The sequence below is a fragment of the Danio aesculapii genome, chromosome 16 (genome assembly GCF_903798145.1).
Source record: "Danio aesculapii chromosome 16, fDanAes4.1, whole genome shotgun sequence".
Lineage (NCBI taxonomy): Eukaryota > Metazoa > Chordata > Actinopteri > Cypriniformes > Danionidae > Danio > Danio aesculapii.
The window spans coordinates 28,181,635-28,198,393 of NC_079450.1; the positions used below are offsets into that span (position 1 = coordinate 28,181,635).

The 16,759-nt window shown below is 35.8% G+C and overlaps 1 protein-coding gene across 1 annotated transcript; it reads left to right on the forward strand.

Annotated features, from left to right (window-relative positions):
• The first annotated feature begins 2,141 nt into the window (after positions 1 to 2,141).
• Positions 2,142 to 14,969, forward strand: LOC130243082 (GTPase IMAP family member 8). The gene is made up of 3 exons (XM_056475132.1): positions 2,142 to 2,865; positions 8,035 to 8,736; positions 14,139 to 14,969. The coding sequence occupies exons 1-3, from the start codon at positions 2,142 to 2,144 to the stop codon at positions 14,891 to 14,893; spliced, it is 2,181 nt and encodes a 726-aa protein (XP_056331107.1). The 3' UTR covers positions 14,894 to 14,969.
• The last annotated feature ends 1,790 nt before the right edge of the window (positions 14,970 to 16,759 follow it).

Sequence of the window (16,759 nt, forward strand, 5' to 3'; positions counted from 1 at the left end):
AGGTTATAAGCAATTTCTGCATTCCCGCTGTAGTTCTGTGAAATCTGATATGGCCATATCTGTCCCTGACCGATCTCAGTACATCAAAACAAGACAAGCACTCGCTGACACCGTCCATGAGTCATGCCTCACACAACCTCTCTGCCCATTTCTCCTATTCTCTTTTCTGTCTAACATATCTATTCATCTTTTCTGATATACGTCAAGGGAGAGAGCAAAACTCCTTTTTCATCTAAAGACACTTGTTTGAGCATCGGCCAGTGCAGAGCTTTTGAAATATAAGTCCCTTGAGCATTTATTGTACATTTTCCTGTCAGGGGAAAACACATCAGAAAATAGATCAATAGATTATGTTTGGATTTATATGTTAACATAAACCATTTAAATAGTATCTATACATTTATTTTATATATATTATAATTTAAATAATAATAAAAAAGTACAATACATCATATATACTACATGATGGACAGCCATTTTAGGTCTCTCCAGAGATACTTAACTGAGTATACTCATTTAAGAACAGTCACAGATATACATACATACATACATAAATACATACATACATATATATGTATATATACTCAGTTAAGTATCTCTGGAGAGACCTAAAATGGCTGTCCATGTATATATATTTATATATATATATATATATATATATATATATATATATATATATATATATATATATATATATATACACACATATATATATATATATACACACATATATATATATATATATATATATATATATATATATATATATATATATATATATATATATATATATATATATATATACAGGTGTGAAAAACTTGTTGCATCTTTCCCAAAAAGACTCATGGCTGTATTAGATCAAAAGGGTGATTTTGCTAAATACTGAGCAAAGAGTCTGAGTACTTAGGACCATGTGATATTTCAGTTTTTCTTTTTTAATAAATATGCAAAAATTTCAACAATTCTGTTTTTTTTCTGTCAATATGTGGTGCTGTGCCTACATTAATGAGGAAAACATAAACTTACTGTAAATGATTTTAGCAAATGACTGCAATATAACAAAAAAAATTAAGGGGCTCTGAATACTTTCTGTACCACTGTGTGTGTGTGCGTGTGCGTGCGTGCGTGCGTGCGTGCGTGCGTGCGTGCGTGTGTGTGTGTGTGTTTAAAGAAAAAATAATTATGTAGATAAAATGTATTTGCTAAAGATAGACAACTATAAACACTTTCATTAAAGTTTCCTGAAAAGAACAACACCAATTCTTGTCTTAGGACTATTTTGAAAAATGTTTCTCATCCACTTCAAAAGTAAATATGTGTGTGCATGCGTGAGTTGCATATGTTTGTCTGTGGATGTGTGTAAATATATACTAAGAGTAAGAAGAAGAAATGAATAACATATGAGCCTCTCCAATCATACAAATACAGCTATTATGACCATTATGGTCACAAATTCATTACAAAAGCCTGACTGCTATGAATATGCACAGTGTGCTTTTAATGGATGTCTACATCTAAATCTGTCAGTGTAATGGAAACAGAGCCTCTTCTGATAAGATTCTATAAAAGTCTCTCGTCATTCGTTTAGCCAGTCTAACCAGTCCTGTTCATATTTGTTGTACACACAAGAATAATATTCTTCATTTCACTGCCAGCTTCTCCGCCAGGATGAGAACAAAGGTAAAACCTCTTTCTCCTCACTTATTCATTCTTTCAGAGATAGCTAATGGCTTCTAAAAGCTTGTTGAAGAGTGCTGTAAATGTATGGGGTGGTAATCTTGTCATTTTAAAAGCATCATCCATTAGCTTGATCTTGGTGCCACAAAAACACATTAATACAAAGTTGAAGACAGAAGTCATTTTATTAACCTTCTTGTATCATTTAAACGACGGGGTAACTAATTCAAACCAAAAGTGACATTATTTCTAAATATTTTAGGGAGGTTTATGAATATCCGAGTGCAGCTATGGCTACATGCGAAGCAAGCCAATCTGGTGGTAAGATTCACATTTACATTCTCTAGCATTTTTCTAGCATCTCCAATGGGATTTTCTATTAAAGTAAAGTTGAAACCCAAGTACAATCAATCTCTTGATCTATACACAACAGGGTACAAGAAACGGTGGTTTTGATATTAGGCATGCATTGTCTCTTATTGGCAGGAGTCCAGTTCCTCTTTGATTTGAGAATCGTGTTATTGGGAAACAGAGCAGCAGGGAAAACCTCTTTGGCAAACCTAATAACAGGTCATGTGGAGCCTCATCTGAGAAGAACTGCTCAGTGTGTGAAGATGCATGGAGATTTTGCCGGAAGGCAGGTCACTGTAGTTGATACGCCGGGCTGGTGGAAGAACTACTTTGTAAAAGAAACCCCTGAGTTTCAAAAACAAGAAATTGTGCTTAGTGTGGCTCATTGTCCTCCTGGGCCCCATGCAATTCTCCTAGTTATCCGGGTTGATGCTTTATTCAAAGAAAAGCACAGGAGGTCAGCGCAGGAACACCTGGAGCTTCTGAGCGAGAGAGTCTGGAGTCGCACTATGGTCGTGTTCACATATAGAGACCAGATACAGGAACAAACTCTAGCGAAGGGCATTGGAAGTGAAGCGGAATCGCTTCTGCTTTGGCTGGTGGAGAAATGCGGATATAGATATCATGTTATTAATACTGAGAGATCCAGTGGTATGCAGCTTACAAGGCTATTAGAGAAAATAGATGCCATGGTCATGGGAAATGTCAGCTGTCATTTTGAGATGGACAGAAAGTGGTTGCGCAAAGTGGAGGGAATAATGACGAAGAGAAGCTTGAGAGCAAACCAGAGGAGCAAGATGGTACAGGATCAGTGGGAGACTCTGCTTGTACAACAAGGTACTGTAAGAACCTGAGGTCTGATTGATTTCTGTGAAAGGTGCTGTATGTAAGCTTTTGACTCTTCTAAAGCATTAAAATACCACAAAATGTTTGCAGATATTTAAGAAACATGCCAAGTGAACATTCTTGTTTATCTGAAAAACAATGCTAAAGTCAAATATTCTGCTTGTTATGTGTTATGTGCTAGAACGACTATCTTTGTTTTGGTTCTTTTAACACGCCCACTCTCAGTTTAGCCAATTATAATTCAGCACCCTGGGTTGCCTTGGTGAAAAACTTTTGTTTCATTCACTCAGTCAGAAAGGCTCTCAAAGCATGCACCTGTGACTGAAATGCAATCTCTGGTAGACAGTACACTCTCAGAAAAAAGGTACACGGTGGTACAAATAATGCTCATTAAGGAACAGTTTTGTACCTTTGTAAAAATTGTACCTTATATGGTACAGAAAATACATCTTATGATACTGTTCTGTACCTTTTCTGGTAGTACTGAAATGAAGGTACACAATCATTTAAATGGTACAAAAGTGTTAAACAACTCATTCTTTATTACAATACCTATGAAAATAAATATTACTGGAAAGGCAAAGTGATTTAATGAATAATTTCCATTTTAAAACAAGAAGTACATATTTAGAGAAACCTATAAACGTTAATTATTAAGCTCTAAAATACAAAACAACTGGTAAAACATCAAACTGTAGGTATTATAAACTAAACATTTAAGGCATTTTAAATAAATGTTTGGTAAGCATTCTTGACACTGTTAAGCTACAAAGTGTCTTGTCACTGTAGTGGAATCTTCATGGATCTGATTTGTACCTTTGATGACGTTCTGCAGGTTTTAAAAACTAAAGGTACATTTTGGTTTCCCATAGTACAAATCATGTCCTTAAAGGTAAAAACTGCAATGGTACAAATTTGATTCTTTGTCTTTGTACTGCCCCAGTGACAAGGGTTTGTACCTTCTTTGGTACAACATTGTACCATTTTTTCTGAGAGTGTAGCAAACTCCGACAGCAGTAGCAAACACCTTCAGAGTTCCACATGAGGTTATTAATCAGCAGATAATATAAATATTACAAATGTCAACATTAGGTGAGCAGGTTAACCCCGTGTCCTAACAACACACTACGTGACGAGATTTGCAGTGATAAGCAATTTGGCTGTTTGCATCAACCATTGTGTGTCAGACTTACATACTGCACCTTTAAGAGTTTTTTTTAAAAAGCCACCTTAAATATAACATGTAATGTAGCTTTTGTGAATGTTAAAGGTCTGCAAAATTTCAATGTTGATAAATTGAGGCATTGAATTCTATTAGAACAAAGTGAAATATGTCTACATAGACTCTTAAATACTGAAGTTGTACCTGAGGCTAGATGTAAAAAAGTTGTTGCAAACCTTCAAAGCAAAATTAGAAACCATTAAAATAGCATGTGGAGGAAAATTTATAACAAATTTAAAGAAATTTATTTGAATCCTACTGTAGATTTATTGAGAAATTCTACAAGAGTTCTCAATTATTAATCAAAAACATAAAAAACAGTTTGTAGATTAACTTAATTTTACAGTTGAAGGCAAAATTATTAAATTCAATTATTAAATTAATTATTTTTATTACTTTTTTTTAACCCTTTTAAGGTCAATATTATTAGCCCCTTTAAGCTATATATATTTTTTGATAGTCTACAAAACAAACCATCTTTATACAATAACTTGCCTAATTACCTTAACCTGCCTAGTTAACCTAATTAACCTAGTTAAACCTTTAAATGTCACTTTAAGCTGTATAGAAATGTCTTGAAAAATGTCTAGTCAAAGATTATTGACTGTCATCATGGTAAAGATAAAATAAATCAGTTATTAGAAATGAGTTATTAAAACTATTATGTTTAGAAATGTGTTGAAAAAATCTTTTCGTTAAACAGAAATTGGGGAAAAAATAAACAGGGGGCTAATAATTCAGGGGGGCTAATAATTCTGGCTTCAACTGTATGCAGCTCAAGATTTTACTGAAATAAAAACACACGCACATTCCTGCCATATTTACACACCCACATCAAGTTGTTTCAAATGTGAATGAATTAACCAGTCCCCCTCCCCCAAAGCAAAAGTGAATAAGACATGGTACTTTCAAGCTCCAAAATCACCAAAATACATAATCTTAAAAGCATTTCAAGTGATTCATGCACCTTAAGAAGTTTAAATTGTTTTTAAAAGTCAAACTCTGTGTGAGAACACTACAGATTTTACTCTCACATTTTGTATCCCCACCCACTGACAGTTAGATTGGATTTTCGGACAAAGTTGCATTAAGAGGAACAGCTGACAAAGTAAGCTGAAATGTCACCATAGTTATTGTAAAGGGGGTCCACACATTACTTTGTCAGCTCTAGTTGGAGTATGGTAAAAGAATAAAAATAAAAAAGATTGCCATGGAAGGCTGAAGGCATTTGTCAGAAGGGTCACCCTGTTCCTTTTCTTCCAAATTAACTCAAAGAACAGCAGATGTTTAGTTTCCTCCCTCCGTTTCAAACTGTTTTCATAGTTTGATAGAGACTTCAAACACAGCAGTTTTTTCAGATTTTTAGTGGTGGTGTTTTCTCCATATTTCTCCACAAAGGGAATATAAAACATTTCTGCAGCTGTGATTCCAAAACCCTTAAGACTAATTCACCACTGGTTCCCTTGAGATTGCCAATAGTTTTTTATAGAGTGGTTACAATGCACGAATCACTTTCAAGGACTTTTACCTTTACACTCCCCTGCTGATAGAATGACTTGCTTTGGTTGACCGAAGAAATGACTAAAGACATTTTTTCAACCTCACTTACCCTCTAACATTAGCACTCGCCATTCTGTTTCTAATTCTGTTCCCAGTGAATTATAGGTTTTGAAGTTCTGCATATATATAAGACTTTTTTGATCTGTGTTTTTCAGATAGCATGGGTTTTGAAAATATTTTTGCCTTTGTACTACATATTGAGCCACGTTTTATTGAATCGTATTTGTGTTTTTTTAAAGGCTCCTCATTTTGTTTTAAAGGTCGCCTACAATACAATACAGTGTCTTTACATTCATTCAAGGCCTAAAAACTATTGCATTTTCTCATAACAGACATTTAAAGATCTCTCAATCCCTAATGATTCAATTTTAAATGAATTGCACTCCTTATAACGTGTTTTGGAAACAAAATCCCCATTACCATGTTATACCATATGCTCAGGATCTACTATCAGTTCAAGTAAAAATCTGGTGATGAAAAATTGGAAGAACCCCCAACTTCCATCACAAGCAAAACATGAGCTGGATGTTTCCAATAGTCATTCTTGCTAAGTTTGTGGTACATTATGTGATCTTATATCTGTGTAATAGTTGTATATTACAATAATTTAAATGTATCTAAGATTTTGTGTATGCTCAGTCATTTCACTGTTATTTCATAATAACCTGTAAGAGAATGTTTGTATGTACTGTATGCACATATAACAGTAGATCTTTCAGCCTACATTTCAACTTATTGTGTTAATTAAAATTGTGGAGTATACACAATTATAGAGTTTTTCTAAAAGTGTATCAGTTGTTCTAAAATATATATTTTTTTCTTCTTGACATGATGCTGATAAACCAGGATAGACAGGTATTGGATCTACACTTACCGGCCACTTTATTAATTTGACCTTACTAGTACCGGGTTTGACAACCGTGTTACCCCCTTTCGCTTTCAGAACTGCCTTAATTCTTTGTGGCGTAGATACAACAAGGCACTGGAAATATTCCTCATTGATTTTGGTTCATATTGACATGATAGCATCATGCAGTTGCTGCAGATTTGTCGGCTGCACATCCATGATGCAAATCTCCTGTTCCACCACATCCTAAACGTGCTCTATTGGATTGATTTGTGACTGTGGAGGCCATTTGAGTACAGTGAACTCATTGTCATGTTCAAAAAACCAGTCTGAGATGATTCGCACTATATGACATGGCACGTTATCCTGCTGGAAGTAGCCATCAGATGATGGGTATACTGCTGATACAAGGCAGGATGGATCCATGCTTTCATGTTGGTGATGCCAAATTCTGACCCTACCATCCGAATGTCGCAGCAGAAATTGAAACTTATCAGACCAGGCAACATTTTTCCATTCTTCTATTGTCCAATTTTGGTGAGCCTGTGTGAATTGTAGCCTCAGATTCCTTTTCTTAGTGACAGGACTGGCACCTTGTGTGGTTTTCTGCTGCTGTAGCCCATCCGCCTCAAGGTTGGATATGTTGTGCGTTCTCTTCTGCATACCTCAGTTGTAACATGTTATTATTTGAATTACTGTTGTCTTTCTATCAGCTGGAACCAGTCTGGTCATTCTCCTGACAAGGCATTTGTACCCAAATAACTGCCACACACTGGATATTTTCTCTTTTTCAGACCATTCTCTGTATACCCTAGAGATGGTTGTGCGTAAAATCCCAGTAGATCAGCAGTTTCTAAAATACTCAGATGAGCCGGTCTGGCACCAACAATCATGCCATGTTCAAAGCCACTTAAATCACTTTTCTTCCCCATTCTGATGCTCGGTTTGAACTGCAGTAGTTTTTTTTGACCATGTCTACATGCCTAAATGCATTGAGTTGCTGCCATGTGATTGGCTGATTAGAAATTTGCATTAACAAGCTGTTGGACAGGTGTACTGTACCTAATAAAATGGTTGGTGAGAAGTGAAAGTGAAACTGTTTTTTCACCAGTTCAAAATCCAGTCCTTTTTGTGAAAATAACATTATTTTCCACGGGATTTGATCTTTAAACTTTTCAGAACTTTTACATTCACTAACAGTTGCAGAATCCACTTTATGGAGGGCTGGAGTGCCCAAACTCGGTCATGGAGCGCCGATGTCCTGTAAAGTTCAGTTCCAAACCCAAGCAGACTAACCTGGGTTAGCTAATCAAGGTCTTACTAGGCTTTCTAGAAACATCCGTGCAGGTGTGTTGAGGCAAGTTAGAACTAAAATCTGTTTTAGTTTGGGCAGCCCTGATGTAATCTAATAATCAAAATACCATAAGAGTGGCACAAAAAAAAAAAACTAAAAACTAATTTGCCAGTACCAGTTTAAACTAAAATGTTTAGTAGTTGTTGTTCATGTGTGCTATCTTACTTTTTTTGTCAGCTTACACAAAAGTGCACATTTCAAAGATGCGAATGATAATATTAGGCTTCCGAAGAGCTGGGAAAAGTTCAGCGGTAAACAGCATTTTAAGCATGGAGGCATTCACATCGAAGAGAACCTCTGCATGTGTAAGAAGACAAGGTGAAGTGAACGGGACCCATTTGACAATAGTGGACACTCCAGGCTGGTGGAAGTGTCTCTCAGTGACTGATACTGCTGAACTGGATAAAGGAGAACTTTTATTCAGCACAGCCCTCTGTCCACCAGGACCACATGCATTTCTGCTGACTCTGCGATTGGACATGTCATTTACAGCAGAAGAGAAGATGTCAGTGGACGAACACATGGAGCTTTTTGGTGAGCGAGTGTGGACTAATACTGTAGTGCTCTTCACACACGGAGACTGTCTAGGGGACGTGACTGTTGAAGAGTTTATTGAGGGTGAAGGGGAGGCTCTGCAGTGGCTGATTGAGAAATGCGGGAACAGGTATCATGTCATCAACAATGAGAACTGGAATGATGGCGGTCAGGTCACAAACCTGCTGGACAAGATAGAAAGGACGGTGGCACAAAATAAGGGGTGTTGTTATGAAATTGACCAGAAGGCTGTAAGGCAAGTGAAGCAGAAATGGAAAGTGGCAGAGAAGAGAGCAAAGGCACGAGTGAAGAATCAGATGAGGAGGATGAAGAGTACTATGAAGGGTAAGATAAGATGATTGTTGCTATATGATGCTTGAAACCTATTTTAAAGCCGTTGTAATGTGGTATTTCAGAGGAAAACTTGATAACACATAATAATCTATAAATGCCTTTGAAAGAAATCTCTTTGCTTCATCAAGATAATCAAAACATGCAATAAAACATCAGTATTGTGAAGAATTATTTCAATGTAATATCTGTAATACTGTTTAAAAAGTTGGTCCAGATTGTATTTTAATGCTTGGTTTTGTATATGGAGTGCAAAGCAATGTGTACTCATGCTTCATTTGTAGAAAATCACATTATTTTTTCATATACCTTATTTTAATTACATACAGCTACTCAGCTAACATGGAAACGACTGTCATATTTCCTAGTTCCTCCAAAAGCCAGTCCTTATGAGGCTCTGATTGGTCATCTAACATAATGTGCTTTGATTCACAGATCGGCTCCATATCACCAGTAAGTGTCATGTCCAGTCACGGCTCTATTAGCACTTGCTGTGCCTCTGCTGTGTAAATACTGTCAGTCAGTGTAGCTGTATCAGTGTGAGCCTGAATCAGACAGAAAAGGACACAGCTGAACCTCATGCCTGCTCTTTAAAATAAAATCTGACAAGTTGTCACCTTTGAATTCTAAGGTTCTAGCTGACATTTTTGTCAAAATTAAGTTATTAACATATTCTTATTAAATGACATCTTATTTACATTATGGGATGTTTTTTATAAGTTTACATTTTAAGACTTTTTATTTAAACAACAAATGTTACACATATACTGTTTGCTGTATGGAATGCAAAAACTTTGAAGCTCAATATCTCAAAATCCTTCAGAACGCAGATAGAACCTTATAATTCCAAGGTGACGAAGTGTCTTTCATAAGTATTCGGAATAAGCATGTGGAAGTAATATGAAACGTTCACATATCTTTTACGAGTTATTGAAGTGTTATTGAAGATGTATAACGCAGGAAAGACACTGCATAGAGAGACACTGCAACGCTGGTGAAGATTGTGGGTGTTTACAGCGATTTGACGAATAAATTTAAATTTGTAGCTAAATTGTTCACAGTGACAAACAGCATTTCCCATTGTTCACATCCTTGTTTACATCCTTGCTACAACATATCTTTAACGCTAGAAACTATGCATGTAATTAATCAATTTTAACAAATAAAAATACTTTTGTGACTCAAAATCCACAGCTTCTATTATGATTGGAGCTGCTCCTTCTTTGAGGAGTTTTTAGCCACATCCAGCACTGAACTGGGGGAGATTCTGGAAGTTCTCCCTTGTCAAATGCTAGCTATATATTTTTTTAATAATTCTCTGGAAAAATTAAAATTAAATTGTAAGCACTTCTCTCTTTGTGTCATGTCCTTTCGAAGCCCAAATACAGAAACAGAAAAAGCTCTGTGGAAATAGCAGCATTTGGACGGCATTTTAGCTTTCTCTACTATAACATTACAGCGCCTCTGGCCATGCCTCTCTGCTGCGCGGGGTGAATGCACGTAACCTGAAGCATTTGTAAACTCACTAGCCCGAATGTGGTTTTTTTTTTGTAGTCCCCAAACTTGTTCGCTGTAGGCTTTGATAATTCAATTCAATTCAATTCAATTCACCTTTATTTGTATAGCGCTTATACAATGTAGATTGTGTCAAAGCAGCTTCACATAAAAGGTCATAGTAAATAGGAACAGTGTAGTTCAGTTTGTAGTGTTTAAGTTCAGTTCAGTTTAGCTCAGTTCAGTGTGGTTTAAAAATCACCACTGAGAGTCCAAACATTAAAGAGCAAATCCAACGATGCGCAGCTCTATAGATCCCGAACCATGCAAGCTAGTGGCGACAGCGGAGAAGGAAAAAAACGTCACTAATTGGCGAAAGTGAAGAAAAAAACCTTGTGAGAAACCAGTCTCAGTTGGGCACGAGCATTTTAATTTCTCCACTGGCCAAACGTCTTGTGCAGAGCTGCAGTCTCAGCGGTCTAAGCAGTCTAAGCTAACTCTGTAAAAGCCAATGTCTCCCTTTGCATTGAACTTTGAGTGTATTACATTCTGAAATGTTTTTTGTTCACACAGATACATTACACATCAACTAAAGTTTAAAATATGATATTGTAGTGGACAATCCCTTTAAAATGCCATTATGAATGATTGAGCACCAATAGTAATTAATCATATTAAAGCAGCAAATCAGCATATTAGATAGAATGAGTTCTGTACTGTAAATGATGGTAAAAAAGAGCTTTGAATCACAGGAATACATTACATTTTAAATAATAAAATAAAGCAATTCCAAGAAGGTCCTTGCACCATTGGACCTACAATAATTACACAGAAAACAGTTATTTAAAATAAATAAATAAATAAAAATAACTAAAAATAAAAAAATGAAAAAATAAAAATCGCAATAGTACATTTTGATTGAAAAAAAAAAAAATAAATAAAAAATAAAAATAATAATAATAATAATAATAAAGCAGGCATGGTAAACAGAAGAAACTTCAGAAACACTTTTATTGTAGGGGTGTTCATGAACCTGTAAAAAAAAAAAAAAAAAAAAAAAATATATATATATATATATATATATATATACATTTTTTATATGTATATATTTCGCAAATGATTCATTATCACATATGATTATTCAGCATTACACTGTACTTCATAACATTTTTAATTAGAAGCAACAGATGACCTAAAGATTTTTAACATTCAAACAAATAAAGCTATTTTTAGTTTTTATTGCATAAACACAATTATTAAAACTCTACATACTGTATATTGGTTCATTTAGCACACACCTCATTGTGCGCAACTGTACTTATATTACAAAGACATCAAATTACAAGTGAAACAGAACAAGAGCACATCAGTAAAAAAAGACAAAGGGATAAAGCAGAGGATGATAAGAGCTACTCTGACTGAAAGTATTTTATTGCATACAATATTGTGTGTTGGAGGAGGGTTACAAAGTTCAAACTTCAAATTGAGTTTATTCTTTTGTGGCTTTATTATGGTCTCAGCTAAAATACAATGTTTAATTTTAATGAGAAGTTTTAGAGTTGGAGTATCTACTTGGAGAATTTGTGTCATTCAAATTCTGCTGCATTATTTAATTTGGAGCTTGAGTCTTGAGTTTTGGAAATGTGATATTTCATCATGAATTTTGAGTAATGTAAATAGATATTAAAATAACATTTTTATAAGTCTTATGGTGGGCGATGTGGTGGCGTAGTGCGTATCGCTGTCGCCTCACAGCAAGAAGGTTGCTGGATCGAGTTTCAGCTGGGTTTGCATATTCTCCCTGTGTTGGCGTGGGTTTCCTCAGGGTGCTCCAGTTTCCCCCATAAGTCCAAAGACATGTGGGTATAGGTGAATTGGGTGAGCTAAAATTGCTAAAATAGTGTATGTGTGAATAAGTGTGTATGGATGTTTCAACACAATCTTACGGCAATTCGTAACTTTTTAATTTAGTGGCTAATTTGTATGATTTGTACGTTCTAATTCATACAATTTAGTACGATTTGCTCATCCCCCAATGATGGTTGGGTTTAGGGGTGGCGTTTGGTGCTATGCCTCCTTTTTAAAATCGTACAATTTCGTGCCACTAAACTGACACAACGTAAAATACTTTCGTTTTCTCGTGAGATCAGGCTGGATGTGTCCCAGTGATGTGTTGCAGCTGGAAGGGCATCCGCTGTGTAAAACATATGCTGGATAAGTCAGTGGTTCATTTCGCTGTAGCAACCCCAGATTAATAAATGGACTAGGCCGAAAATAAAATGAATGAATTAATGAATAAATTATGATCCGAGGCAGTCGAAAAATATGGAAAACTTAAAAACTTTACATGGCTGCATTCAGACATATAAATAAAGGCTTTTTAAATTTTGCACATTTTTCGAGTGCCTTGGACTGATTTTTGTTGTTTGTTTTGATGAATCCCTTACCCAAAGAGCACCCACAAAATATTTGAGCTACCTCTGAGCGCTTTTTGTTTCTTTTTGAATAAATGATGGTTTCAGGATTTTCAATAACATCAATCTTTTTTATTTCATTGCTAGGATTGTTTTACATTTGTATTGACTGAAAATTTTTGGGAAAAGATGAAATTGGCATGTTAAATGTTGCAAACAGGATGTCAACGTGATGTCAGATTGACTTTGCACTCGTTGTTGGGTGGAAATAAAAATCGGGTTGACGTCAGAACTCAATGTCAGACCGATTTCAGTGTCCAACGTTGGATTTTGGGCCCTTTACAACGCAATAAAAAAACAATCCAATATAAATGTCCAATGATATTACAATTTGACGTTACCATTATGATGCCTATAAGATATTGGATTTTGGTTGCCAAACCTGATGAATAAATGTCAGTGTTTGACAATATGACGATAGTTTAAGATGTTGGCTCGACGTTGGATTTTGGTCACTTTCCAACACAACCTAAAGTCAACCAAATATCAATGTTTTTTGACGTCGTTATTGGACATCAAAACAACATTGTCCTTAGACGCTGGCTAGAGATTGAATTTTGGTCACCCGACATCACAACCTAAATCTAACCTAATATTAACATCTTATGACATTGTGTGCCTGCTGTGTATCAACCACAAAGTTAATACTGTACAAATACCCACAAAATGCAAAAATGAATAATATTTAACACTTATCTGTATATTAATTAATATTCCAAATTAATTTACATATACATTTGACCACTCCTACAGTGGGTGACACTTCAAAATGACCATTACCACTTCGTGTGGTGCCACCACGGTACTAAAGGATTAAGAACATGTTTTTAGGTGTAACAGCAATTTGTAACCAGGCCGTCAGGAGGCACAAAGGGACAGGATATACAGTTGAAGTCAGAATTATTAGCCTCCCTTTGAATTTTTTTTCCTAATAAATAATTCACAAATGATGTTTAACAGAGCAAGGAAATGTTCACAGTATGTCTGATAATACTTTTTCTTCGGGAGAAAGTCTTATTTGTTTTATTTCGGCTAGAATAAAAGCAGTTTAAAAAAAACAAATTTAAGTTCAATATTATTAGCCCCTTTAAGCTATATATTTTATTGATAGTCTACAGAACAAACCATCATTATTCAATAACTTGCCTAATTACACTAACCTGCCTAGTTAACCTAATTAACCTAGTTAAGCCTTTAAATGTCACTTTAAGCTGTATAGAAGCGTCTTGAAAAATATCTAGTCAACTATTATGTACTGTCTTTATGGCAAAGATAAAATAAGTCAGTTATTAGAAATGAGTCATTAAAACTATTATGTTTAGAAATGTGTTAAAAAAAATCTTCGCTCCATTAAACAGAAATGGGGAAAAAATTATGGAAGTTATTGGAGATCAATTAACATTAATTAGTTTTTGTCTTGTTTTTTAGATACTGGAAATAATGTCTCTGAATTTAGTCTTGTGCTCCTGGGTTATGGAGAAGCTGGGAAGAGTTCAGCAGGGAACACTATCCTGGGCAAACAAGCTTTTGGATCAGGAAGAACTTCTCGGTGTGTTCAGAGACATGGAGAAGTTGGAGGGCAGAAGGTCAGCATCATAGACACGCCTGGCTGGTGGAAACATCTGCCCATACAGCAAACCCCTGAACTGAACAAAGAGCAAATCACCCACAGTGCATCTCTATCCACTTCAGGGCCGCCTGCTTTCATTTTGGTAACTCGTGCTGACTGTTCTTTTAAAGAGCAGGAGCGGAAGGCGATGGAGGACCATTTGAACCTTTTTGGATCCTCGATTTGGGATCACAGTCTAGTTTTGTTCACTTTTGGGGATCTGCTTGGAGATAGAACCATTGAGCAGCACATTGAATGTGAAGGAGAAGCTCTACGGTGGCTTGTTGACAGATGTGGAAACCGGTATCATGTTTTTAATAATAAAGCTAAAGGAGAAAGTCAGCAGGTCAGAGGTCTGCTGGAAAAGATTCAGGAGATGATGGTGGCAAACAAAGAGAGAGATGACATGGAGGAGCTGAAGAAGGTGACAGAGAGGAGGAGGAAAGTGGAGGAAGACAAAGCAAACACCAGGATGAAGAGACAGAGAGGTACAGATGAAGAGGAATCTGATGATGTGTTTGTTGAGGGTGAAGATGATGAAGTCCTATGGGAATCTTGGGTAAAAAAACTATAACTTTAAATGTCCCTTTAAATTTTCATGGTAGGTTCTTAGTATACAATTTGAGCCAAAATCAATTCTAAACTCTAAACTAGAGGTACAAAAAGTTACCCTTGTGGGAACCAACCCAGAGATGTCCTTGGTAACTTATAGGGATAGTTTACCCAAAAATAAAACGTATTATTTACTTAACTTCAAGTTCCTTTGTGATTTTCTTTCTTCTGTTGAACTTTGTTACGAATTAAATGAAAAATCTTTCAATCAAAAAGAAGTTTGACCAAAAATATAACAAAATAACAGGGATTAAAAACATAATCCCTGGTGCTCCTGCGCTCTCTCTCCCCAAGATATAAACCTAAACACAAACCACTGAGAATTAACTAGAAAATATTATTTATTTACAGAAAATAAGGAGCAAAATAACATCGGGAGGGGTTAAGCCAAAATAAATGACAATAAACCAAACTAACTAAATTAGAGAAAACTTCCCTGGAAAATAAATAAGAATATAAAATACAGAAAACTTACCTCCCAACTAACAACACAGGAGAAAATGAAAATAATAAACAGAAGGCACCAAACCTCCCTACTATGCTCCAAGCCAGATAGGGAGACAGAAAACCGTGTTTTTCCGGTTAGAACAGGGGTAGGGAACCTATGGCTCGGGAGCCACATGTGGCTCTTTGACCAAAAATAAGTGGCTCTCCAGCTGTCTCTATTCAATAATATTATAAAGTTTAAAAAATGATAACTGTCACTAAAAATCAGTTTTCTATTGAAAATACAGTTACATTTTCCTTTATAATGTATTTTTACAGCAAAATGAATAAGGACTTTAAAATAAAAGGATGTTTCAATCAATGCACATGTGTGGGGCTGTGGTTTAACTTGAATCGTGACACCAATAAAGGGTGAGCAACTTACATTTCTATGGTAACCTCACGCATGTAAATTGAAACATTTCATGAGTGGCGATGGCAAAAGGAAAAAAAATATTATAAACTGTCCTTTCTTAATACATTGTGATGCGTCATATTTGCTTATTTTTGAATTGTACTGTACATGGATATAAATAAAGGTTTTGTTATACCCCCCGCACCCCCCCCCAAATGGCTCTTTAAATAAATGCATTTGATAAAAAAAAATCAGAAATGGCTCTTTGCTGCAAAAAGGTTCCCGACCCCATGCGTTAGAATGTACTTCACATTGGCATCTCACAAAACGCCAGTACAAGACATCAGCAACAATCACTCGTTTTCATCATTCAAGTAACCAAATCACCACAAAGAATAACGAGCAGGGAATCAAGAGAGAGAAGGAAGTCGATGAATCCATGTTCTCTGCTGCTTTAAATAAGGCCGCTGCCAATCCAAGCACCAATCCTGATCTACCGTAATCCGCTGCACATGCCAATAATTCAGAATGAGAGAGAGCAGAAGAGAGAGAGAGAGAAAGAGTAAGAAAAAGACCACACTCACACACACTACAACAACTACTCGTAACAAACTCAAAATAATATATTGTGAAGAAAGAAAACCTCTAACCATTGATTTCCATAGTAGGAAAAACAAATACTGGTTTCCAGCTTTCTTTACAATGGCTGTGTCCGAAATTGCCTACTACTCAGTTGGTACTGCATTAGAATTTAAATATAGCACTCGACGATTAGAAAAGTATGTTCTATACAGTATGAATGGGAGTAGTGTGAATGCAACTCGGATGTACTGCATCCGCCATTTTGTCATCATCATGTGACAAACTTGTGTCAGTTGCGTCGTTTCACTCCCATTGATGAATTCTCTCGCGGTGCATCATGGGAAGCCGTTGCATCTATCAGATGCACACTACAAAATCTTGCCGGAAGTAGCTCATCCGGGCACT

Bases quoted from the DNA above. Each gene is read 5' to 3' on its own strand.
- LOC130243082 (XM_056475132.1), top strand. From the start codon at position 2,142: ATGCATTGTCTCTTATTGGCAGGAGTCCAGTTCCTCTTTGATTTGAGA. The intron at 2,866-8,034 runs GTACTGTAAGAA...TTTTTTTGTCAG, and splicing joins GACTCTGCTTGTACAACAAG to CTTACACAAAAGTGCACATT. The intron at 8,737-14,138 runs GTAAGATAAGAT...CTTGTTTTTTAG, and splicing joins GATGAAGAGTACTATGAAGG to ATACTGGAAATAATGTCTCT.